The following is a 25,657-nucleotide window of genomic DNA, read 5'->3' on the forward strand; positions in this document are numbered from 1 at the left end:
ACCAATTCCCAAAAACCTTTATTGTTTTAAGTGGCAAAATGTTATTGGTCTCTTTGGGGCACCTGGCAGGGCGGAAGGAGACCGGGGTTGCGGCTGGGCTCCGCCCATTACAAAAATCAAAGGCTTTCATAAAAAATGCTATAAACTGGTATCAAAAGAAAACCCAAGGGAGGCTGGAGGAGGAAGCAGAAAGGGATGTGGGAAGAGCGGAAGGGAGGGAGGGACAAAAACCTTCGACCACTAGTGACTGAATCCAGGCTGGGAGGGAAGGTGTGGGGGGAAAGTTGGAACGGTGATACAAAGTGCATAAATGTGCCTCCCCAGACGCTCCTCAGAGGTGGATGGGGGACAGAGGCTGCAGCCTGGGGCATGGTGGGGCTCCAGCCATCTCCTCGCTGGGGTCCCCACAGGAAAGGGCACTGCCTGAGACTGCCGGATGGGAAGTACCTGCAACGGGAGGGGAGAGAATGGGTCAGGGGAGGAGAGCGGGGGAGAGAGGAGACGCTTCGGCTTCCTCTCCCTGTGCCCATCCTGCATCCCCAAGCTGAGCCCAGTGCTGGGGACCTTGAGCCTGCTGAGTGCCCCCAGGGGTCCCAGACCAGAAGAGTGGCTGAGCACACTTAGGGAGGAAGGCATGGATGGAAACCCTCCTCGTCCATCCCAGGCCAGACAACAGCCTGCTCTGTGTGCAAAATCTAGGGGAAGCCAAGGGACCCAGGCAGTCCTGGAGCTTGGCTTCACCTGCCTGCTTCCAGCCTCAGAGAGAAAGGAAGATGGGGTGCCAAGGGCTAGAAGGGGGATGGGAGTGGCTCCTAAGTCCTCCAGGGCAGGCCCTACTCACCCTGAACCCCACTCCCCAACCCCAGAGAGCCCCGAGCCCATGAACCTGCCCTCACCTAGTGACTTCTCAGACCTTCTTCTTCTTCAGCTTCAGGGCTTGCAGCCAGTTGGGTGACGATCCTTCTGTCCTAGAAGGCGGAGGGTAAAGGTCATAAGGAAAACTTGAGGAAAGCTGAACAAAATGAGGAGTGGAAGGGATAGAAGCCCCCAACCCCCACTCACAACCAGAAGAGGCAGCCTGGAGCCTGGCTGCAGAGACCAGAATGCTGCTACCAACTCAAGAGAGTTAATTTGGGGCATGTCAACCTCCTCCCCGAGCCTCAGCTTTCCTCTTCTGTAAAGTGGAGTTTCCCCTTTCAGGCCAACACAGTCAGGTCAGTTGATGCCCACAACTCGGGTCACCTACCCTGAGGATTTCTCTGGCTTGGGAGGTAACACAAGGGGCTTCCCCAGCCCTGGGACCTTGCAGGATTTGGAGCGCTGGACCGCAGACTCCTTCTGGCCAGACCTGCTCTCCACTGGCTCTCCCTCCTCAGCTGAGCGGTTCCGGGAGCGCAGCTTGGCCTGAGAGACAAGTTCAGGTGCAGACAGACGTCAGAGTGACAAGCAGGAGGATTCAGAGAGCTGGGCCTTCTCCCAAGAGTATGTAGTGCCCAGAATCAGGCACAGACCCCTTTGCAGTCCTTTTACCCAGATGGATGGAAAGTCACTTAAAAACAAGCTTCCCCCAAGAGCTGAGGCATGCCTCGCACACAGTAGGCCCTCAAAAATATACTGTCAAACTGAATTCAGACTAATTGGACAGGACAAAGCCAGTGGTGACTTCCCACTCCTGTGACTTGGCTCACTCTTCCATCTGCCTGGAATGCCTTCCTGCCACCCCACCCCCCAGAGCCAACTCCCATGCATGCCTCAAAGCTAAAACCAAACGCTTCTGTGAGGCCTTCCCCAATCTACCCTCCCATCCTCAGGCACCTACTGTTAAGAAATAACTTCTCTCTCTCTGACCAAGCTCAGCCTTTATTTACCTCTACCTCCCAGTGACATTGAACTTCTCCCTTCTCCAGAGCTAATTATGGCCACGGCTCGTGTACCTCACTACCCTGTGAAGTTCTGGGACATGAACACACCTTGTTCTTCCTTCCATACCACTTAGCACATAGCACAGGATCCAGTGGGGCACAAAGGGATCTTTGGGGGCCCTTCCTGGAGAGCAGAATGAGAGGAGGAATGGGAAGAAGGGGATGGGGGAACGAAGAGAAAGCTGGACGCAAGGTGGCTAGCAGGCCAGGTGGCTGGATGTTTCTTGAATGATCAGATGGTACCTTCAGGGCTGATGGGCTCAGGCCAGGAAAGAGGTTGACTTTCAGCCCCTTGGTGCCCAAGGACATCCGTGTCCGGCGGTTCTGAGGCTCCTCCACTACCTCCTCATCTGAAGATGGCACCCGAGAAGTTCGTGGCTCTGCAAGGACCCAGAGAGCGGGCTCAGCTCAGGCAATAAATTCAGACCTCCCCACCCCAGACAGGGGCACAGATGTCATCAAACAATACTCTACCTGTAGAGTCCTGGAACAGCCGTGCGTCTGAGTCTGCCGCCTCCGAGAGGCCCAGGGTACCCCCCGGCCGGATGGCCGGGGCCCGGTGCCCACGCTTGCGCCCCAGATTGGCACGGCTCCGATACATGGCACTGTCGAGGATCTCGGTATCCTGCTCAGGACAATGGCAACACCGCTGCCACCTCTGCCCCGTGGTCCTGTCCCACCCCAGAGGAGCCCCTCCACAGCAGCTGGCCATGAGCGGATCCCTCCCTCAGTCTGGAGCTCCCTGTTTATATGACTACCCGCTTTCTGCCTCCCAGCTTTCTGCCTCCCAGACCGAGACTGCTCAGGGCTCCTCGCAGCTAAGGGAAACCCCAGGGACGAAGCTCTGGCTCCACCACCTGCAGTGCCCCTACAACAGCACCCTACTGCCCTAGGCTCACCCTCCACTGACCTCAATGAAGGAGAAGTCCTGACTGGGGGACCTGGGCGGAGGGTCTTGAGGGGGCCGCTTCGGGCCCTGCTTGCCCTGCCCGGCCCCTGCAGGGCCCCACGTGCCATCCACCTCGTCTGTCCGGCTGGCTTCGCCATCAGGCTGGGGCCTCCAGGAGGGCACAGGGTCCCTGCTAGGCTCCAGAGGCTCCCCTAGGTCAGCACCTGCTGTGGCTCCTTCCTTCTCTAACAGGTCCCTGAGGCCAGAGGCTGCTGACTCCCTCCGGGCTTCTGCCTTGGAGCTGCTGGCAGCCAGCATCTCCTCCAGGAGGCCCTGGGAGCCAGAGGGCGGGGAGCGGGCTGGGCACCCGCCGGAGCTACAAAGCAGACAGAGCAGAGGACACGGTCACCGTGAGGTACACCTCCCTCCCCCGAAGACCCCCTTATAGGATCTGACTCCCCTCTCCCCCAACCTCTCCCTCCTTTCCATGCTTTTCCCAGACTCCTTCAGGAAGGACACAGTCAGAGCCTCTCACAACACAGCCACAGAGGGGACAAGCTAGGCCAGGCCAGCAGTTCAAATCCTAGGTCTGCCACTTACTGAGACTCTGGATGAGTCCCCTCACCTATAAAAGCCGTGGGGTCCTCTAACTTTATAGAGCCACTGAGGACATGAAATGATAATCAGAAGCACCTAGCATAGTGCCTGACTCTCAGGATGTGTCCTATAAAAACAGCTGTTACTGCTGCTGTTGCTGTTGATGCTGTCAACGTGTCCCTCCCAGGGGCACCTGCTTTGATGGCCATGCTCCTTGAGATAAGCCAGGTCCTGGCCCACCTACCTGTCTAATCTCCTCAGCCCTCGCCCCCGACGTCTTCCCTCCCTATGCCCCAGTCTCACAGCACAGGCAGGGACTCCCAGAGCATGCCAGGCCCTCGCAGGCTGCTGTGTATCTGGACAAGCTGTTCCCCGCCTAGAAAGATCCCCCACCGCCCCTCCACTCACTCTCCCTGCACTTCAGTTCCTCTTCTGAGGCTCGCCTGCTCCCTTCCCCCAGCCACCACTCCTCCTCAGCTCAGCGAGCCCTGGGCTCCCACCTGTGCCAGCCCCTGGCCCAGAGTCTGTGGTTCTCTGTCCCCACTGCCCGTCTGTGAGCTCCTCAAGGGCAAAGATAGGGCCCCCTCTCGCCTTTGTGCCCCCAGCACCTGGCCCACGGCCTGGTCAGGAGCAGGACTAAGCAAATGTTTGCTCAGTGAATGAGAGGCTGGGTCACCTTGCACCTCGATGCAGCTTATGTGTCTTCTGCCTGCCGCTCCCATAAAACACGACACAAACACACAGGCACAGCACACCACATGATCTAACTCATGTACCTCACATAAGAAGCCTGTGTGTTGTCCAGCTGCCACCCCCTGAAATACAGACACCCTGCACACACTCACAGCACACCTCATACAGGGGTGGGAGGGCACTGTTCGTCTGTCATTCCCTCCAGAGATGCCTAGTACCCACTCTCATAAGCACAGCAGAGCCATACCACACACACACACACACACACACACACACACTCCATCACTCGGGTGTGGGAAAGGCTGGCACGGCAGTGCGTGGAGCCAGGCAGGACTGGAGGGGAGGAGAATGAGGCAGGTGAGTCAGTACCAGGCAGGAAGGGGGGAGAGCGGGAGAGAACATGTGTCAGTCTGTCCTTCCACAAGCTGCTGACAGATGGAAATTAAAGCGGTCTGGGGAGGGAGGGTGGAGGGGGAGGCAGCAGCAGAAGTGCAGCAAGGCAGTGGAATCGGGAGCCGCCAGCCCTGGATGGGGGCCAAAGCCAGCTCACCCTGCTGCCTAAAATCAAGGAGGCCGGGAGAGAGAGGGGCGGTGTCAGCACCCCAACCAGCCTGAGGAGGCCCTGCTCCAAGCCTCTCCCTGGGGTAGGGCAGAGAGAAGGCTGAGGGCAGGCCGGGAGAGCTAAGAGGATGTGAAACAGCGGATGGGTGGATGGAAAGATCCATATCCAGAGCAAGACCTGGCCCTAAGCCACAAGGGCAGAGGGAACGGGAGGAGCTTGATGGGCTGGGGAGGTGTGGGGGCCATAAGGTGGGGAGAGCACTGGGGTGCAGTGTGCATCTAAGCCTGTCTAAACCCACTCACCCTCTCCCCATCTCAGGAGAAGCCTTCCTACTTCTGAGCACCCAGAACACCTACAACCTGAGCTCCTCACTAGCTCTCCTTGCAGGGAAGTGGGACAAAGGAATGGTCAGGAGCCTGTGCTAGGCACTGCCACTCCAGTATGGATATGGGCTCCATCCCATACTATGCCTGTGGCCTTGGCAAAGTTACTGATGTACTCCAAGCCTCAGTTTCTTCATCTGTAAAATGGGGATAATAAAAGTACCCAACCTTTGCTCGGTGTGTTGGCAGAAATATGTGCCCGGCACATACTTAGCACTTGAAAAATTTTTAGGATAATCACCATCATCAATACAGGTTCTTGGCCTGAGGACCTGTCTCATCTTATACCATCTATAGGCCTCACCATGTCTGGACATGGCATATCCTGAGGGCCTGGACTCTAGCCAACTCCACCCCCCACCACCACTCCAGGTGCAGACTGGTAAACGGCATGCAGAAGATCTGCAAAACATCAGCTTCCCAGTGTTCTAGGCTCCAAATCCTGAAATGAGGGCGGTTCAGGCTGGAGCTGGAATGACAGGTCCAAAGGGGCAGCAGCTTGACCCCAGAGAGAAAAGCAGAGAACCCAGAGAGATGACCACAAGGCTGGGGCCTGAGGGAACAAGGAGGAGGCCACGATCACAGCTGTGGGCCTTCTGCAAGTCCCACTGCCTCTCTGGGCCTCCAACTTCCCATCCATGAAATGAGGGAGCTGGCCTCAATGATCTGAGGGTCCTCTCAGATTCTATGAAGGCCCCAAAATGACTGGGAGGTTTCTGCATCCCTGGGGCCCAGGGGGTTGGGCAGGAGATGACCAGGAGGCCAGAGAGAGAAGAAGGCAGTCCATCAGCTCTCAGGAGACCCAGGAGAGCCTCCCACCAGGACAAGGTGGCCCTAGACACAGAGGAGGGGCCTGACCTCTCCCCACATGCCACCCACCCCCATGCTTGTCTGGTCACAGCTGTGCTGGACAGCATTCCAGTCAATGATCACCATCAGGGGTACCTTTATCCCACACAGGGATGATGACAAAAATGTCCCCAGGGGCCTCCCTTTACGGACAGCTCACATCCATCCAAATTGAAACAACAGCTACAACTACAGTTAGAGAGTAGGTTTCTATCACAACAGCCCTGTGAGTATTAGGAGTAAATTACTCTCAATTTACAGAGGAGTTGCAGGCCCTGAGAAGAAAAGGAACTAGCCCAAGGTCACAGAGATGGTGACAGAATCAGGACCCAAACCTGGCTGAGGGGCCCAAAGCCAGATGCTCTGAACTAGCCTCAAGGACTTCTTGTTACCAGGGGAACCTCCAAAACTTCCTTTAAAGAGCAACTTTCCAGAGTGCAGAATTTCCCTAGGTCAGACGTCAGAACACTAGCTCCTTGAACAGTCAAACAAGTCTGGGAAACACTTTGTTAGAGAAAGGGAAACATGTTTCCTCATTCCTGTGCTTTCATGCGCTAATTCACGCTAATACACAGACACTCTGAGTCGCTGCATGGCCACAGAGTACACAACATTTTCCAACGTATAACACAGCCTGAAAACCAGGGCGTTTTAAAGGCGTGATGCAGACCAAAGCTCAGAGAGCTGAGTGCTGAGGGCTCCCTGCTTCTCTGCCACTACCCTCCTCTTCCCCAGCCCAGGCTCCGGCATAATCTGCAGCCCCCAGCCAGCCTCTCCCTCCATCCTAAAAAAAGGGAAAGATACTCTCACTTCCCCACCCTCTGCTTCTCAGGAGCCACCCCAATCAGAGGGGAAAGGTGGAGGGCTGTGGGTCGCACCACTTGGTAGTCTGAGTCTTGAACACAGAGGCCATACCTGACAGCATTTAAGATAAAGAAGGCAGAAAGGCACTGCTGACTCTGTGATCTTAAGCAGGTCACCCTGCTTCTCGACCTGCAAACTGGAGATGATAAGATCCCTTTCCTGCTTCACAGGCAGCTGTGAAGATCAAGGAGGTAAGAGGTGCAGCTGAGCACTAGGGACTGCAGAGTTCTGGAGTCCCAGGAAGAGAAATCGGGAGCAACCCCAGCGCACCTCCATTCTCCCCAGGCACCAGGAATGCTAAAGCTTCCTGAGCCTAACGTTAGAAAGTGAGGCTCAGAGAGGTGGTCCAGCAACTGGTTCAAGATCCCAGGAGCCTCTGGACTCCTAGTCCTGTGCACTCCCCACTTCCCTATAGTCTTCACCACCTGCCCACGCTCCCCCATCGCCCCTCAACAGACTGGGTCCCCAGAATGTCCCCCCTCCTCAGCTCCCCCTAGACCCACATCATCCTGGCCCCACTCTCTGCCCACCTTCCCCTCTCCCTCCTTCTCCTAAACCCCAAATGCCTCTCCCAACCCCTCCAACACCTCACGATTCCCTCTAGACCTTTCCTGGCCCCTCCTGCCCCCCTCCCACTACTATGAGCCTCCTCCACCTGTAACACAGCCCCCACCCAACACTTCCCTTCCCTTCTTCCCTGATGGCCAATGAGAAGCTCCAGGGTGAGAAAAGGTCAAACTTTCTATTCAGTCAAGAGAATAAAATCAAATCTCAATGGATGGAAATGTTAACGAAATAGATGCAATGCCTTTTTATCACCCTTTCCAGGTGTGAAATCACCTCAGCTGGTTTTAGAACATAAAAATCTCTGAGACAGATCGTGGCTGGCTCATAAAACTACTGGTTCATTTCTCTGGAAAGTTCTTTTGCAGCAACTGTGTGCACAGAAGCCAAGGTCATGGGGCTAGGAGCCAGGTCCCACCATCTTTCAGGTTCTTAAACGGTTGTTCTCCTGGGTCTTAAGACAGAACAGGCAGGAAGCACCAAGTAAGTTCCTAACTTTCGTGAGAAACAATGAGCATCACTATTGACTCCACTTGACCTGCAGTGGCCCAGGCCAAGAAGACAGAGAGTCCTCCATCCTAGGCCTATGAAAGCCACATTCCCTGGCCTGGAAGCACCTGTGGCTTCAGAGCTGAGAGGCCTCAAGCATAGCCGCTGTGCACAGAGTGCAACCCACCAGAAACTATCCGAAGATGTGACATACATCATTTCCTTCAGCACAGTCGCAATACAAAATCACCAAGGAAACCTAAAGCACGGGCTTTGAAAGAATAACAGCTCAAACATCCCATTTGTCATCAAAAAAGGAGCACACATGTATGTGTGCCATATTTCAATTAAAAAAAAAGTAAAATTAAAAATTCACAGTCCATGAGCTGGTCCTGTGGCCTAGGGGTTAAGTTTGGCACACTCCACTTCAGCAGCCCAGGTTCAGTTCCTGGGCACGGACCTATACTGCTCGTCAACAGCCATGCTGTGGCGGTGAAACACGTACAAAATAGAGGAAGACTAGCACAGATGTTAGATCAAGGTGAAACTTCCTCAGCTAAAAAAAAAAAAATTCACAGTCCAAACCATCTCAATTTTCCAAACACTGAAAGTCCTTGGGGAAAGCTGTTTCTTTCCTCCTCAGAAGGGCTGCAGTTTTGGGGACAGATGTCACACCTTCCCTCCCACACAGGGATGGGGCTCTCTTACCTGGCTCCAAAGCGGGAGGCTTCTCCTGTCTCCATTCGGAGGTCCTCAGGGCGGGTCTCCAAGGAAGGTAAGGAGTTGTCTTTGCCCTGGGTCTCTGGCCCACTTGTCTCTCCGACCCCCAGCTCCCTGGCCTCTGAGGGGTCTCTGGCCTCCAGACCAGGGGACAGAACACCGTTGTCCCTGAGTCCTAGCTCTGGGCACTGGCTGACCTCTCCTACCCCGTGCTCCCTGGCTTCACTCAAGGCCCTAGAGAGCTCCACATCTCGGAGCGCTAAGTCCTGGGTCCAGTCCATCTGTCCCACTCCACATCCCCGTGGCTCCCAAGAACCTCCAGACTCCAGGTCACATGGCATCTCCAAATTCCTCAGGCCCAGATTGCTACCCCAGTCCGCCTGGCCCGCCCTGAGCTCCCTGGGGCTGCAGCCTGCCCCTGAGGCCGTGTTCCTCAGCCCGAGGCCAGGTGTCCAGTCTGCCTGTCCCACTCCACGCTCCCTTGATTTAAGGAACTCTCCGGCCTCCACACCTGACCAGTCGGTCTGCCCCACGCCACTCTCTCTGGCCTGGCTGTGGCCTTCTACTTCCCCTGCCCCAGCCAAATCTCTGCCCCTCACCCCAACATCCGAAGTCCACTCCTTCTCCCCGACTCCAATCCCCCTGGGCTCCTCAGACCCTCCAGTCTCCAAACGGCTGGCCAGGTCCACATCTCTCAAGCCCAGGTTGTCTGACCAGCCCATCCGTCCCACAGCATCCTCCCTGGCCTCACTCGAGCCCCCAGAACGCACGCAGCTGGACACTTCCAAGTTCCTGAGGCCCAGCTGGTCAGTCCAGTCCACAGGCCCGGCCGAGGTCTTCTCAGGAGACACAAAGTGGTCCATCTTGCTGGAAGAGCTCAGGCCAGCACCGCTCACTCTGTCATTGCCGATGATGCCAAACTGATGGCTCCTCTCAGTATCCTCTAGGCAGAAGTCACCACTCCAGTCTCGCTGCCCCGGGCTGAAGGCCACCTCTGGCTGGTGGACAACACCGAGGCTGAAGTCGCTGGCCCAGCCTCTCTGCCCCACCTCCCTGTCTTCCTGGTCAGCATCACCTGGGCTCTGGCCTCCTGCCTGCTGTCTCCCCTGCAGCCCTCCAACCTCTTGGCTGGCACCACTGCCTTGCCAGCTGTTCTGGTCCCTCTGCCCCAGTGCCCCATCCTGTGACTGGGGGGTGCTGGGGCTGAACAAGTCCCCTGACTCTCTCTCTTCAGACTGGCCTGCATCCCCACTGGCCTTGCCCAGGCTGTCTCCACCACTCGGAATCTTCTTCTCAAACTCTTCATCCTGTTGTTGGGCTTCCTCAAGGCTGAACCCGGCGCTCAGGGCTCTCATTCCGAAGCCTCTGTCCTGGGGGCCGAGGGCTGTGGGGCTGCCGCTGCTGCTGTAGTCCCTCATCCAGGCACTCCTCCCAAAATCCCGGTCCAGCTGCTCTGCATCCCGGCTGCCGTAGGTGCTCAGAGAAGGATCTCTCTTCCCAAATTCCTGGTCCTGCTTGTCTGCATCCTGGCTGCTGTACCTGCCAAGGTGGTCTTTCTTTCCCAATTCCTGGTTGTGCTCATCTGCATCCTGACTGCTGTAAGTAGCCAGCGAATCTCTCTTCCCAAATTCCCAGTCCCGAAGGCTCATATCCTGGCTGCTGTAAGTACCCAGCGAATTCCTCTTCCCAAATTCTTGGTCCTGGAGTTCCGCATCCCGGCTGCTGTAAGTACCCAGCGAATCTCTCTTCCCAAATTCTTGGTCCTGGAGTTCCGCATCCCGGCTGCTGTAAGTACCCAGCGAATCTCTCTTCCCAAATTCCTGGTCCTGGAGTTCCGCATCCCGGCTGCTGTAAGTACCCAGCGAATCTCTCTTCTCAAATTCTTGGTCCTGGAGTTCCACATCCCGGCTGCTGTAAGTACCCAGCGAATCTCTCTTTCTGAATTGCTGGTCCTGGAGTTCCGCATCCCGGCTGCTGTAAGTACCCAGCGAATCTTTCTTCCCGAATTGCTGGTCCTGGAGTTCCACATCCCGGCTGGAGTAAGTGCCCTGGGAATCCCTCGTTCTGAACTCCCAGTCCTGAACATCCGCCTCGCGGCTCTGCTGAGTGCCAAGCTGGGTCAGCTTTCCAATCACCTGGTCCTGGGCTGTGAGCCCTCCACTCCCATCTTGGGCGCTGATCTCTATCTCCTCCTGGCCGATGCCACACCTGCTGGCCCACTCCCTGGCACTCCCTTCCCCTGCTCCTTGCCCACACTTGCTGGTCCAATCCCTCTCTCCAAGGCCTGGGTCCCCTCTAGGGCTCACACCCCCAAGGCCATAGTCCTGAGAAGTGTCTTGGGACCAGCTGGAAGGACTAAAACCGCTGGGATGTGGGTCTGCTGCAATCCCAAATTCACTCTGCAGATCTTTCTGGGCCCAGCCAAGGAGTCCCTGGGAATCAGGAAAAAGGAGAGAGATAAAGAAACAATGCTTAGAGTCAGTCAGGGTGGAAGTCAATCCAGAATGAGAGTCAGCACTGCCCAGTGCCCGAGAGCCCCACTTCAGAGAGCCCCACAGCCTGGGTTTGGATCCCAGCTGTGTGATCTTGAGCAAATCACTTAACTACTCTGGGCTTCAGGGTCCTCATCCTTGAATGGGGATAATTCCTACTGCATGGGGTGGTTTGGGAGGATTAACAAGATCATTTAAGCCAAGGGCTCAGCAGAGCACCTGGCATGCAATGGGCACTCAATCGATGATCCCATGGTCATGTTTACAGCCCTTGGGCAACACTTGGCTAACAGCCAGGAGAAAGCCTGCCTGGCAGAGTGGTCTTCACATGGGCTGGGGGGAGGGGTAGTCTTTCAATTATAAGCCCGCAAGAGTCAAAGCCCCTCCACAACCTCCTTTCGAAGGCAGGATTCCACCACCACCCCTGGCCCTTCTAGCCCATGAGATCCCAGCCTCATCCTCCCTAAGGAAAGTACCCTTCCGCCACAGGCCTCCCCAGAAAGACCTCTCAGCCCTAGCCTAGGCTCTGGGGGAGACAGGAGGAACACCCTCTGGTGCAGGCGAAAGACCCAGCTAGGGCACCCCCCACCCCATACTCCCTGACTCACTCCTGCTGGCAGCTGAGCCCTGGGCTCAGGGCTGCGGAGCCGGCCAGCCTCATCCCGCAGCGCAGCGTTGGCCAGTAGCCTCTCCAACACAGACATGCTGGGCTCCCTGTCCCCAAGCTGGGCCATGGGCCCTAGCCCCTGCCCGCCCCAGGCTGCTAGGTGCGGCAGGCGCTGCTGGGACAGGGCTGGGCCGCTCTCCTCGCCCGGACCTGTCCAACGGCTCTGGCTCCCTCTCGCCCTGGCCCCGCTCCCTCCAGAGCAGCTGCAGCTCTGGCAGCCCCGCCCAGAAGCCAGTTGAGTCACTCACATCCCAGAACAGACACACCTACTGCAGGAGCCAGCTTGGCCTTAACTCCTTCCTGCTCTTCCTCCGCCCCCTCTGCCCCAGAGGCCCCCTGGCTCCTCCTTCCTTCCAGCTCCGCCCCTGCCAGCCCAGGCTGCGCTTGAAAAATACATTTCAAAAGCCACCTGGACCCCAGCTCTTAAATTCAGAGGCAGCCTGGTAGGAGCAAGGGCACTGGCCCAGCCACTAACTTGCTGGGTAACCTTGCACAAGGCTCTCCCTCCTCTGGGCGTCAGCTGCCCATCCACAAGACAAGTGTGGGGCTCCACAGTAATAATGGTCACAAAAGCCAACACTTACTAAGCACTCATCATGAACCAGGTACAGCTCTTAGCGCTTTACGGGTATCAGAGCTCATTTAGTCTTCACCATCACTATGAGACATAGCTCATTATCGTTATCCCCATTTTACAGATGCAGAAACTGAGGCACATGTGGAAAAGTAACTTGTTCAAGGTCACATGTGGGCAAATAAACAGCAGAGCCAGGAGATGAACCAGGCAGTCTGGTTCCAGAGCCCACGCTCTCCGTGGCTATGCTATTTCGCCTTTCACAATACTCCACGTAATAACAGACTGAACACTCAATATATGCCAAGCATTGCCCCGAGTGCTTTCCACATCTCATTTCACCCGCAACACAACCCTAAGAGGCCAGTGTTATTATTATGAAAGGACTCTGAAGCTTAGAGGTCAAGGCACATTCCCAGGACCACTCAGCTAGTGAATACTGGAGTCAGAAATGAGCTCGCACTAAACCCTGAGCGCCGTCTTGTACCCTCTGCTCTGCCAGCTTTGCCAGAATACACAGCTATGAGCAGCATGTCCACAGCTGCCTTTCTCACGGCTGTATCCCAAGTTCTTGAAATATAAAATCCACGCTGAAAGAACAAAGCCACTGAAGGCCTGGCCTCCATCCCGAGGCCCCCACCCCTCCTTGTGCCCCTGTCCTCACCTCAGAGCAGGCACTCGGGGTCTGCATGTCCTGCAGCTCAGATCCAGCTCCCCGCCTTGCACTGCCAGCACTGGGTGGTGGGGAAGCCAGGAGGTCATCCAGCCAGTGGGAGCTGCTTTCAGGGCCTGAAGGATCGGGGGACGCCCCACAGGAGTCTTGAGCCTCTGCCCTGGGTTGGGTGGTCTCAGCCCGGACCAGGGTCACGGCCTCCTCCTCGGCAGGCAGTGCCTGCTCAGGGTCAGGAGTGTCAGCAAAGAGGACACAAGGCTGGTCAGGGGATGCTGGCTGCTGCTGCCCCAGGACCGGCTCCAGGACGGGCAGGGCAGTCTCCCTGGTGGCCAGAGGAAGAGGGGACTCCTGTGCAGCCAAGGGCTCCCGGTCCTCATCTCTCTCCTCTGCCTGCAGCAAAGCTGGTCCAGGTGGGCCCCCTGTTGTTGGCAGAGGCTCGAGGGGAAGAGCTGGGGACTGAGGCTGACTCTCTCCATCGTCCTCTTGGGTTGGGGAGGTGCCCGAATCACCTGCCTGCACCCAGGAACCAGGCCTTCCTGGCTCCTCTGGAGCTGACCGGGCCCCTTGCCCCTGCTGGGACACTCCTTCCTCCCTGCTGGACGCAGCCCAGTCTCCAGCCTCAGCAGCCTCGGCGGCCTCAGCAGCTTCAGTGATGGGGGAGGGAGGCGGCGAGTCCAGTCGCCACACCCCCAGACCTGAAGGCCGCGTGGGGAAGGTCCACTCAAAGGACTGGGACAAGCTCCAGTTGGACTCTGTCCCATTCCCAAAGGGACGATCCAGGGCTGACTGGCTCCCCTGTGTTTGGGGCAGGGCAGCCAGCGAGCCCCCCAGCTTCTCCTGCTCTTGGCCGGGCGGCTGGAGCACACCTTCAGAAAACCGGCGCTGAGCCAGGCCAACATGGGGAAGGTCTGCAACACTCTTGGCCACCTCCTCTTCAGAGGGCAACGTCCGAGCGAGATCCAGCAACCCACCCTCAGCCCTCAGGGGTTGGGGCGAGGTGGCTGGGGGCTGCTCTGAGCTGTGGCACCCTGAGACTTTCTCAAGGAGAGGGCTTTCGGTTCTGGCGGCCTCTGGGACCCCAGCAGCAGGGAGCCCTGGGCTTGGGGGATGGCGGGAGCCCTCATCAGGCAGGGCTGCAGTTGGGGATGCTGGAGTCTCAGGGAGGCAGGGAGAAGCCCCAGCAGCTGCTGGACTCTGGGTTTCTGGAAGCTGAGAGTGGCGGGGAGAGCTCTCATGGGGTGAGAGAAGATGGGGAGACCCGGGGGCTGGATCTGAGACTTCAGTGGCAAGGCCTGGGCTGGCAGACCCTCCATTCTCTGAGGCAGGGCCTGGACTTGAGAGGGCCCAGAGCTTGGCAACCTGCAAGAGAAAGGTCAAGAGCCATCACTCACCTCTCAGCTGGGTGGGGGAGGTCCCTGCTAACCCCATATAGACCCCAGGTCAGTTGCTTCCTCACACTCTCCCTTCACAGACAAGAGGAGGAAACCAGGGCTCAGAGGGAGGCTTCCAAGGACAACTGGGAGAGACCTCAAACTGAGTTAGAGCATCTTAAGCTTCTTAGGGTTCACAGACCCCTCCTGCAGGCCCTTTCCCCAGAAAACACACAGCCTTATTCACCTAGTATCACTCACACCACTTCAGGTGGTTCAAACCCATCCACCCACCCCAAAGTTCATCTTAGGATCTCCTAAGAGTCCGCAGTTGATGCGTCAAGAACACTGGCTTTAATAAGGGAAAAGGATAACTGGGCAATCTGACCGTTTGGGCATGGGGGCGTTCTGCCTCCGAGTGGGACTCCAAGCCCAGTGCAGCTGCAGACCAGCTCCCAGGAGCAGCTGCAGCAGGGAGGTGTGGAGCTCCCGACCCTGCCCCGTGTAGCCACAGGTCCCAGCACCACCCAAGGAAGCAGGCAGGCCTTGGATTCAGGCGCAAGGCACTGGGCGACAATGACAGCACCCGGCGTGGCGTCCCCCTGGCACTGCCTCCTATAAGCTGTATGCCCTCCAGTACGGTCACTTGGTGTCTCTGAGCCTCTGCCTCCCCATCTGGACACTGAAGTTCATGGCAACAACATAAATCACACAGAGTTAGGTGAGGATTAAATAAGATTTGTGCACGTGGCCTCTTGGAATAGGACTTATAGAAATAATGGAGGCAGTGGGATGATGAGGGGCACGGGGAAGAAGGGGACAGAGGGGGCACCAAGCACCTGGCTCTCCTTCACCGCTCCACTCGGCCTGTCCCTGACAATGACATGAGCATTGTTCTATCTGACCTTCGCCTTCCCCAGGGGTCATGCTTCCCCTGCCGCCCTGTCCAATAGAGCTGTTTCTCCCACATCATCATCTACCGGGTATGGGCAGAGAAAGGCATCCTGATTGCTTCTCAAGGCCCCTTCCATCCCCTCCATCCTCCTCCTCTCTACAATGCTCTAATTTTAAAGCTCATGTCCTTAAACTATACATTCACCATCCCTCCTGTTAGAGCCCCCAACAGACCCCTCATTCCTTGAAAAGCATAGCTCCTGGATCGCTGCAGCCTGGCCCAGCACGACTCCTGTTAAAATTTCTAGTGACTTTAAGAGCCACACGGTTGACCCTTCCAGCATCCTGGCTCTGTTCCATGACCCCTCTTTTGCAACGACTTGTAACCCCAGGGTCATACCCGCAGACCTTGTCCTTACCAATAACTGCCGCCCCTCCACAAACTCAGCGTCAAGTGTCCCGCTCCCCGGCTCCCACCTCCTATCTGTCCAGCTCCCTCCTCCCATCTCCCCACCTCCCATAATCCTTCAGCCCCTCTAGGAGGCACAGCCATTGACCCCCCTTCCTTCTCTCTGTCCCCCCTTCTCCTCCTGCCCTCACTTCTCTCTTTACCACCATTAAAGTAACTCTTACACAACCCTCAACTCCCTCCTTCATCCTACCGGTTGACCTGTTCTTCAAGACAGCTCTCCTCCACCCTAAGGCTGTACCTGGGCAGCTGGACGTGGCTGGAGAACAGCAGGTAACCAGGACGGCTGGTCTCACTTGAGCTTCACCCCCACTGCTCTCACACAGGCCCTGGAGCTGCTCAGTCTTCCCTCCTTCCCCGCCTTCCCCTCGATCCCAGGCAAGGCCTCCTCTGCTCAAACCTCCAACACCTCCTCCCCACCCTCTCTCAGCTGATGGCCTTGCTTCCCGTTCCTGTGAGCACAGGGGCCATCAGCAGAGAACACCCACCCCCACCGCACCTGCCTGTGAGCCTCAGCATTCTGCTCCCCTCTTCGATGGATTGTGAACTGTCCTTGCTCAAAGCTAAGGCCAACCCCCCTACTCCTGCATCATTGATCTCTTCTTCTCTCTTGGAGCATTTCCAGCAGCATGCAAACTGCTCTCATTTCTTCTGTCTTGAAAAAAAAATACTCTTTGACTTCACCTCTCCCTAGCTACCAACCATTTTCGCGAACGCGTTGTCTACATTCACTAGCACCACAGTTCCTCTTGCCCCCTCTCTCCAGAACCTGCTCCAGACAGGCTTTTTCCTTCACCTAACTGCTCTCATCAGGGTCACCGATGCAGCTAGATCCCATTCTCAGGGCTCACCTTCCTCGACCTGTCAGCAGCAGCTGACCACTGAGGGTGCCCCACTCCAGTCCCGGGAGCTGGCTTTCTCTGGCCTCCAGGACTGCCCCCTCAGCGGCTTTCCTCCCACCTCACCGCTGCTCCTTCCCGTCTCCTTGCTATGCCTTGGTCCTCTTCCCTCTCATCCGTCACCCACTCCCTTGGTGATCGCAGCCAGGCTTAACTACCATCTGTTCGCTGACAAGTCCCTGGAACTCCAGACTCAAATATCCCACTGCCCACTCGACATTTCCACTTGGATGTCTAAAAGGCACCTCGAACTCAACAAATTCCAAAAGCAAATTCCTCATATCTCCCTCGATCCTGCTTCAACCTTAGAAGTCCCCATCTCAGTAAACATAACCTCACCTTTCTGGTTCAGGCCAAAAGCCCTGTTCCTCCTTGATTCTGCACTTTCTCTCCTCACATCAAGTTATCTGCAAATCCCGTCCCCTTCACCTTCACATTCTATCCAGAGTCGACCACTTCCTGCCATCTCCACCCATAGGCTACCTCCAGAGACCAAGCCACCATCGTCTCTCACCTGGACTATTCCAACAGACCCCCAAGAGGTCCCTCCTGCTGCTCTTAGCTCCCTGCAACCAATTCTTAATCCAGAGGGCAGGGGACTCTTTACAACTAAATCAACAGCATTCAACTAAACCAGTCACTCTTCTCCTCCAAACCCATCAATGGCTTCTTCCCCTCACTCACGCCAAGGTCCTTTAGTGGCCTATGTGGCTCAACACAACCCAACCCATCACCTCTTGGGCCTCACCACCACCCACTCGTCCCCTCTCACTGCAATCAGACATCTTGGCTTCCTTGCCAGGAAGGCACCGAGGCCTTTGTACTTGCAGTTCCCTCCACCAAGAATGTTGTTCCCCTAACATCCACACAGCTCACTCCCTCACCTTCTTTGGAGCAAGGCCCTCCCCGACTACCCTCACCCCAGCATGCCCCATCTTTATGGTCTCATGCACTACACATCTGCTGGTTCACAGGAATGTCAGTTTGCGCCTGCCCCCCACCCCCCAATGTGAGAATTAAACTGAGAGCAGGCATGGGATGTGTTTTGTTCTCAGCAGTTTCCCTAGCACCCGGCTCATAGGAGGTGCTCATCAAATATTTGCTGGATGGACAAATGAATGAAGTCAGGTCTCCATCACAAGGCAGATAGGACAGCCTCTGGCCAGCAAGGGCTCTAGGAGCAAAAAGAGCCATCTTTACATCATTTACTCAGGAAAGTAGGCTGACGGTCCTATGAGCACACTGTGAGAAGAGGGGAAGATGTAACAGGAAACCCCCCAAGAAACATCTCTTCCTTCTTCTGAACCCTGAGAAGCAGCCCAGCCAGGGAGAGCGTTGGAGTCAGACCCTTCAGATCCTGCCTCAGCCCCTGGGTTACTTAACCTGTGTGAGCCCTGGCATCCTCAGCTCTCACGTGGGACCAACAGGGCCTACTAGCTGGAGTGATCACAAGGATTAATTTAGTCAACATTCCTGGGACATGCCCAGCACACAGTAGGTCCCCGATCAGTGGCAGTTGTTACTCTTAATAATGAACAGCCTCATGGCCTGAATGCACTTAGCCACCTAGCTGATCCACCTAGCTGAGGGAGAGCACTGGCCTGGGAGTTGAGAAATCTGAGTCCCAGGGCCAGCCCTTGGACAAGTCACCACCTCCATGGGCCTCAGTTTTCCCATCTGAATAATAAGGAGGTTGGAACAGATGATCTCAGATGACCCTTCCAGCTCTAAAATACTATGATCTTGATTCGTAACAGAATAACTCACGTCAGTAGGTGGCTCAGAGCTGGCTGGCTGAGCAAGGTGCCCGTTGAAGGCCCGGTCCGAAGCAGGGCTCCTATGAGGGAGAAAGACAGGAAATGGAGAAGGAAGCCTGTCAAAGATGGATAAGAGGACAGAGGTGCTCAAGAGTCAGCCTAAGGGACTGTAACAGCACCCAGAATTAACCACCGCCCCCTAGTCAGACAATTACTACTGAGTCCTGCCTGGAACCACTGGGGACAGAGAAGCTGTGCAGTTTCCACAGAGGAAGTGCCGCAGGAGATGGTACCTATTCCCTACCTGCACATCAAGGGTTAAATTCCCCAGCGCCTTCAGGAAAAACATCCTGCATGCCCAGACCCCTCAGTGGTTCCCAAAAAGATAACTCCTCCTTCCCGGAGTCCATAAGGGGTTAAGGTTCTCCTCCAGCCAGAGTGCAGCTGGTCCCGGCTGCCCTGCCAATCCTTCTTGAAGGATTGCAGGGGGAGGGAAGGGGGAAGAGTGATTTTCCAAGGTTGAAGTTGTTCCTCTTAAACTCTGCTTGGAGCAAGCGATGAGAGGAGGAGGGAAGGCAGAACCCAGCCCGGGCAGGGTGTGACCTCTGGGGAGCCCTGGCCTGGGACAGAGAAGGGTTAATTAGGGGCCCTGCCCTCCAGGTACTTTCAGGTGAGAGAAGGGTAAGGCTGGAGGGCAAGGCAGGGGCCTTTGGCTTCTGGCTCAGCCTAGACCACAGCAGCAGGAGCAGGAGGGGAGCCTCTGGGTCCAGCAGAGCCACCAAGGGCCCAGGGGACCAAGTGGTCCCCAAAGTGGCTCTCCCTGCCCTGAGGATGGCCTCCATGCGGCTGACGGCACCCAAGATCCCTCAGCCTTCTCCTCCAATGCCCTGTGCCCACCATCCCAAGGGACACCTCCTGGCCAGTCTTCCTTTACACGGGCACCAACTCCAGAGAAGTGTGTCATATGCAACAGTCTCCAACCCAGCTGCAATCTCTGCATTGACACATGTCTGGCATTAAGGCATGTTCCTGCCTTATCTCTCCCATCAGACTCCTCCTCATGGACAGACTGTGTCCTGCTCATCCTGCTACCCACACACCTCCCAGCACCTGGCACACTGCTCCACCCACGGCAGGAGCTGGCAGTTATGAGCACATGCTCTGGAATCAACTAGACATGAGTTCAAACCCCAGCGCTGCCTCTTACTTGCTGAGGGACCAAGGGAAGTCACTTGTGAGCCTCAGTTTCCTCCTCTCTAAAATGGGCCTAATACTCCCTTCACTAAACAGGATGGCTGTGGATTAAATGAGGCAAAGGTCGGCTCTCAGTATAAAGAAACTAAAAATAAACTTCCACGCTGCACACGTGAACTCCACCATAAACATGCATCCACTCTGCAAAGAAAATTACAATTTTAAAAAGAAGATAGTAAGGATAACACCATCTGCTGGGGGAATGCTTTGTGATAGACCAGGGTCTGCCTGCACTCACAGTACACAACTAACTAAAAGTGAACGACACACTCCCAGATGGGGCCACCCACTTTGTCTTCCAGGCTGCAACAAAACAGACAGCCTCCCACCCCTCACCTCTCCTTGGGGGTCTTGCTGTGCTCTTCCGGGCACTGTGTGGGAGACTTTGTTGGCCCCTCCTGGGACCATCCCCTGGAGAGGGGCCCACCGTCCTCATCCCTGGGACCGGAGGCCACACCATAAGTCCTGGGGCCGTATCTTGAGCTGCCATCATGGTTAAAGGTGAGGCGGGAGCCCCAGAGGCGGTCAGGGCTGGCTGGGACTTCTTTCCGTGGCTGCTCCATCTTGGCCAGGATCTCTTCTACTGTGGTGGCTGCAAAGCGCTCCGAGGCTGGACGGAACGGGGCAGGGGCCTTCCGCACACCCCCTGGGGCAGCACATCGAGCTGGGGGTGTCAACGGGGGCATCTCTTCTTTCCCAGCCTCCTCTTTCCCAGTCTCTCGGGTGACCTCTCCTCCAGCAGAGGCCTCGGACGTGGGCCTTGTTGCAAAGGGAAGGGGACGCTTGCTGCCACCATAGGGCTGGGGTCCCGCCAGCATGTTCATCTTCCGGGCAGAAGGTAGCTCAGCCAGGGGACCCCGGGGGGGCCGAGGCCCAACAGGCACCAGCAGGCTGGGCTTGGCAGGCAAGGCTGGCTTGGAGGGCAGGGCCCGGGGTTTGGGCTTAACGGGGGGTTTGGCCCGAGTGTCACCTGCCAAAAGGAGAGGGTTGGTTGAGGGGCTGTCAGAAGAACCAGGAAGCAGAACTTCATCTCCCACCCTACAAACTCAAAATGTTCACCTCCTTCTAGGCAACAAACGTCACCTCGTCTATGAAGCCGTCCTTGATTTTCCATACACAACCCTGAAGCATCTTCTCCCTTCTCCAAATTCCCAACAGGTTTAGTCAATTCCTCTTATAAGCTAAAGCTATTTAAGAGCCCAGCTGGCACCTTATTTCCCTTTGTACCCTACTTTGCACCTAATATGTGTTCTTATCAAATGAACGAATGAATGAGTGAATGAATGAATGAGCAAATGAACCAGTGAACAAATGCCTGCCTGCCTACCTACATCAAGCAGTCATCCCCCCATCTCCCCAATCCAGTCCTTTCCTCTTATACAACACTCTACTACACTATCCTCCATGGTAAACCTTTTATCCCAGCGAACTTCCCCACTCTGCCCCCTCCCCCAGGGCATACCCAGGCCACCTCCCCACTGTCATCCGGTGTGTGATCAGGAATGCAAACTTACTATTGACCTAAACCAAACAGAAGTAAATCTGCTACAGGAAAAACAACACCACCAGAAACCTACCCTCTATATAAAGCATTTCAATGCCAAATAAAAGACTTTAGAATTACTCATGGGCAAGGCCCTCCTGCTAGAATCCTATATCATCCACTCATTCGGCTCAGTCTAAGAAAGGAGTCTTCAACAGGGAGCCAGGAGGCCTGGGTTCAAACCCCCGTAAGTTCACGCCGTTTCTCTTCTGGGCCTCAGTTTCCTCCTCTGTAAAAACCCCAGCTTGATCCACTTCCTCTTGGAAGGACAGTCTGCTCTCATCTTCTTGAGTCTATGATCCCACACAGTTCTGAGGGGGTCTCAACAGGAGCTGAGAACCTTTCAAACTCATCCTGCACGTCCTCAGCACCCCTCCTTCCCTGCCGCCTCAACAGAATCGTCGAGCCCACCCCCTCCAAGACAGAACAGGGGTTCAGCCTCTGCCCCTCCAGCCAGCCTCACAGCCACCCTGCCCCGCCCCGCCCTGCACCCATAGGTACCTGGCTCGGAGCCAGCAGATACCAGCTCCTCCTCCAACTCCTGGGGTGGTGGGGAAGCCATGACTGTACCTTCCCTGAGAGCAGACACTTTCATCACATGCGGCAGAACCTGCTGAGAATTGGGAAGCAGAGGGGTGTGAGCTGGGGTGGCTGAAGACCCAGGAAAAGAGGGGGAGAGAGAGAAGGCAAAAGGGTTGGGCGTTGGCAGTAGGCTTAGCCGGGGGAAGTCTCCTACTTCTAGCAGAGACAGAGTGTGGGACAGGAAGAGAGAACTTCAGGAGGGGGGTTGGGGGAGGTCAAGGGAGGTCCCAACAGCCATATCCTCCCCTGTTCCCAGACCACTCTCTAACTGTCTCCTAACCCCAAAGTCTTGGAGCTTCAGGGAGCCGCCCACTGCTCCCTCCTCTGGCAAGCTCTCCAAGACACCCCACTTACCGTTCCCAAGCCACCCCTTGAGTCTGGTAGCCCTGCTCTCGAGGTTTCTACTCAGGAGCAGAGCAAGAGGGCCGCAAAGTCTGAAGTCTCTCCGTGAATCACCTCATGGGAGACGGGAAAAACCCGCTCCTCCCCAACCTGGGGCTCCGCCCCACCGCCTGCCTCCCCCTTCCCGCTCACCCTCCTTTCCTCCCTCCCTCCCTCCTGCAGCTGGGAGTGGTTCCCTCTCCCCGCTCTTTCCCCCTCCTCCTTCCACATCCCTGCCCCACTCCCGCCTCCCTCAAAGCTGCCTCATCCAAACACGGAAAAATAAGGAATAAAAAGTAAACATCTGGAATACATTTTTTTCTTTAATTTCTCAATCGCTTTGGCTTCAGCTTGGAATTTGATGAGGTAAAGCCAAGGCCTAGTCCTGTTGCCATAGCAATGGCCTCCCACTGGATTTCCAGAGCCTTGCCAAGAGGAAGGAGGAGCCGGCCCAAGCCTGGGCTGGGAGAACGGGACAGGGCTTGAGAGCATCCGGGTGGTGGGGTGGCTTGGGGGAAAAACTCCCTGGGGTTTCCCCCTTCTAGGACAGTCAGGGTGGGACAGCCACAGCCTATGAAAAGGGGCTAGGTGGGCATCACTCACCAGCCTAGGATTGGCCTGAGGGGTTTTGGGGGGGAGGGGGCAGAAGAAATTGTAACCCAAATGACACTGCCTTATGGTGGAAGCCAAATGGTTGCCCCTCCTCTAAGCTCAGAACAGGAGTTTTGGGATCTGATATACCAGGATGCTAATACCGAGTGGGTCTACCACTTTAAACGTGTGCAACTTTAGGCACATTGCTTACTTCTCTAAGCCTCAGTTTCCCTATGTGAAAAATAGAGCTCCTGAGACCGTTGGGAGGCTCACATGAGATGATGCATGCAAATTGCTTAGCACAATGCCTGGCGCCTAATAAGTGTCCAATAAACGGTGGCCATTATTAGCATGATTCCATTCACTGTCACCAAGGAGCGAACATCCTTGGTAACCACCTCCTCCTCTCCCCAGACTACAGGCTGCCAGCATTCCAGACCATTCCTCCACTCCCACAGGCCCAAGTCATGTCACCTGTTCTTCAGACTTCCCACCACCTCCTCAGTTCCCATCCTGGCTCCTGAAGCACCATCCCACCCACAAGACCCCCAGGCTCTCCAGCCTGGCAGACAGAGCCCTGCCCCTCTTCTTCCAAAGGAAGGGGAATGTTTCCTATCACCTGATACACACACAGTTGGTGAAGACAACCCAACCCTTTCCAACCTGCAAGGGGTACTGCCTTTCTCAGAGTCAACCACTCCAGCTGGGCTGGGAAGACAGCACCAAATCTTAAGACGGGACCTCAGTGCCCAACCTTTGCAAAACCCACTCAGCCTTCACCTTTGACCCTGAAGCTGCCTGTTTCAAAGATAGGCAGAGAATATGAAGAGGGTAGAGAGAAACCCAGGACCATCAATCCCTTGGTCAGTTGGCTACCACAAGGACTGCTCATGGGGGGTGGGTGAATAACTGCAGAGCCAGTCTAAGTGAGTATGGGGGGAGGGGCACCCAACAGGAAAAAAAAATTAAAAAAACACAAGATTGTTTCCTTGTCCTTGAACATTATTACAAGGGACACGGTGTGGGTGGTTACAAATGGGGAGGAACTGGCCCAGAACAAAAAACCCTTTCACCTGGGGGCCTGATGGGCACCTCTGTTGTATGAGGGGATGCAACAATTAAGGGGGGGCCGGGCTTCCCTAATTGAGGAGGAGGCCACAGCACAGACGCCCCAGCCAGGAAACCCAGGTGACCAAGACCATAGCCGAAAGCTGTGGAATCACAGCGGCTCTGACCCCTCCCCATCCCCAAGAGTCAGGGGGAGACTAGCTGACTCCCAGGAGCAAAGGCTGCCAGAAGGGCTAGGGAGAGGCCCGGCGGCTCCATCCGGAGGACAAGAGCCAAGAAAGAGGCATAGACGCAAGCGGGGTCGGCCCTACGGACCCTAGCTTCTCCGGCTGGATCCAGGACCAGAGAGGTCGGCAGGGACAGCACGTAAACTGCTGGAGGAGGGAGGGCCAGCGGAAAGACGGAACAGCCCGGGGCGAGGGGCCGTCTGGAGGGGCCCAGTGGGGAGCTCTGGACACAGAGGGGACAGCGGCAGCCGAAGAGGAGGAGGAGAAAAGGGTGGAGGAGGAGGAGGGGGCGGCGGCAGCAGAAGAGGAGGACCTGTGCGCGGGATGTGAAGCAGCCGGCGAAGAGACAAGGGACTGGGGACGCGGACCGGGTCGGGGCGGACTGAGGTGGCTGGGGGCGTGCCGAGGGAGCTGGAGGAGAGGACCAGCGCGGGCCCGGGGGAAGGCGAAGGCGGGGGGTCCCTTCGGCAGCTCAGCCCGCCCCCGGCCCCGCCCCAAGCCCTCGCCCCCTCCCCCCTTTCTTCTGGCTCGGCCAGCAAGAGCTCCAGACCGTGCATCCTCCGCCCCCGCGCACATGTGCGGGCTCCGCCGTGCCCCCTCTTCCCCCGCGCCCCCGGCCCCTGCAAACTTTCCTGGTGACCCTGCCTCCACCTCAACCCGAGGTCCCGGCTGGAAAGCGCCTACTCCGTCCACGCCTCTCCCCAGCCGCCAGTCTCGGACCCCGCCCCCTCCCTCGCCCTCCTGCCCGCCCCCGCGCACTCACGCGCTCCCCCAGGATCCGGCTCCGCTCCCCGACGCCAGTCGTCGTCGCCGCCGCCGCCGCTGCTGCCGCCGCCGCCGTCACCGCGGGACCAAGCCAGTGCGAGCCCCGGCGGGACCCCGCCCCTGGCCCCGCCCAGGCCCACGCCTCCAGAGTGCTTCATGAATATCCATGAGCCGGCGAAAACCCGGAGTAGGAAGCCCGAGAACTCACCGGATGGTATGCAAATAGGCACAGCCCAGGTGCTCAATTATTCATGAGGCTTACAAATGAGGGGCCCGCCCCAGGCTCAGACCTGGGCGAAACTGACGCAATTCCGCGAGCTGCTCAGAGTGTTCGGACAAAATGGCCACCGAGACGACTGCCTAGAGAGGAGACCGCCCGATCCTCAGCCCAGCGGCCTGTTCTGATTGCAGCACCATAGAGTCACGGCCAGAAAGAAGGTAACCGTTGGCCGACTGGAGAGGCTTCCTGTGGCAACAGCTGAGAACCTAGGCAACGTGGTCACTCCACGTGTATAAATTCAGACTTACATAGCAGCTGTGAGGAAGACAGGAAGCTCTATTTTCCTCGCTAAGCCTCATTTATTTCCTGTTATGTCCCCTTCCCAGATAGAAACTCCTCCCAGCCTCAAAATTTGGTATGCCCCTTTCCTCCCATAAGTACAAAAGCTTCACATTGACCATACCTTTCCTGTATACCCATTAGACTGCACCCCGCCCCACACACATCGCGCACATCCTCCCCAACTCTGCAGGCTCAGGTTTCCATTCCCCAGGCTGCAGGGAGGCTAGTTGATCCCGATTCCATTATCTGAAGCCTGGGAAGACCCTTGACTCACAGGTGATTAGGGATGGAGCCAAGAGCTGCCTCCCCTTAGCTGGGCTAATGGAGTGGAACTGTGAGAGAGACTTCCTAATC

At 56.5% G+C, this 25,657-nt stretch overlaps 1 protein-coding gene across 7 annotated transcripts; it reads right to left on the minus strand.

Annotated features, from left to right (window-relative positions):
- Positions 1 to 25,148, minus strand: TNKS1BP1 (tankyrase 1 binding protein 1). Of its 7 annotated transcripts, none has more exons than XM_023654062.2 (12): positions 24,740 to 25,148; positions 21,626 to 21,737; positions 19,918 to 20,551; positions 18,338 to 18,407; positions 12,930 to 14,297; positions 8,521 to 10,964; positions 2,833 to 3,187; positions 2,397 to 2,547; positions 2,166 to 2,302; positions 1,247 to 1,404; positions 897 to 968; positions 1 to 447 (listed from the first exon to the last, which is right to left on the minus strand). In XM_023654062.2, exons 2-11 carry the CDS (start codon positions 21,717 to 21,719, stop codon positions 908 to 910), a joined length of 5,472 nt encoding a protein of 1,823 aa, XP_023509830.1. In that variant the 5' UTR covers positions 21,720 to 21,737; positions 24,740 to 25,148; the 3' UTR covers positions 1 to 447; positions 897 to 907. The 7 variants fall into 7 exon arrangements, with proteins under 7 accessions (XP_023509830.1, XP_023509832.1, XP_070084771.1 ...); XM_023654064.2 differs by having other exon boundaries at positions 21,626 to 21,734; positions 24,740 to 24,855; XM_070228670.1 differs by lacking the exon at positions 24,740 to 25,148 and adding an exon at positions 24,628 to 24,698.
- Positions 25,149 to 25,657: the final 509 nt, after the last annotated feature.

The sequence above is a fragment of the Equus caballus genome, chromosome 12, assembly GCF_041296265.1.
Source record: "Equus caballus isolate H_3958 breed thoroughbred chromosome 12, TB-T2T, whole genome shotgun sequence".
In the NCBI taxonomy this organism is placed as follows: domain Eukaryota; kingdom Metazoa; phylum Chordata; class Mammalia; order Perissodactyla; family Equidae; genus Equus; species Equus caballus.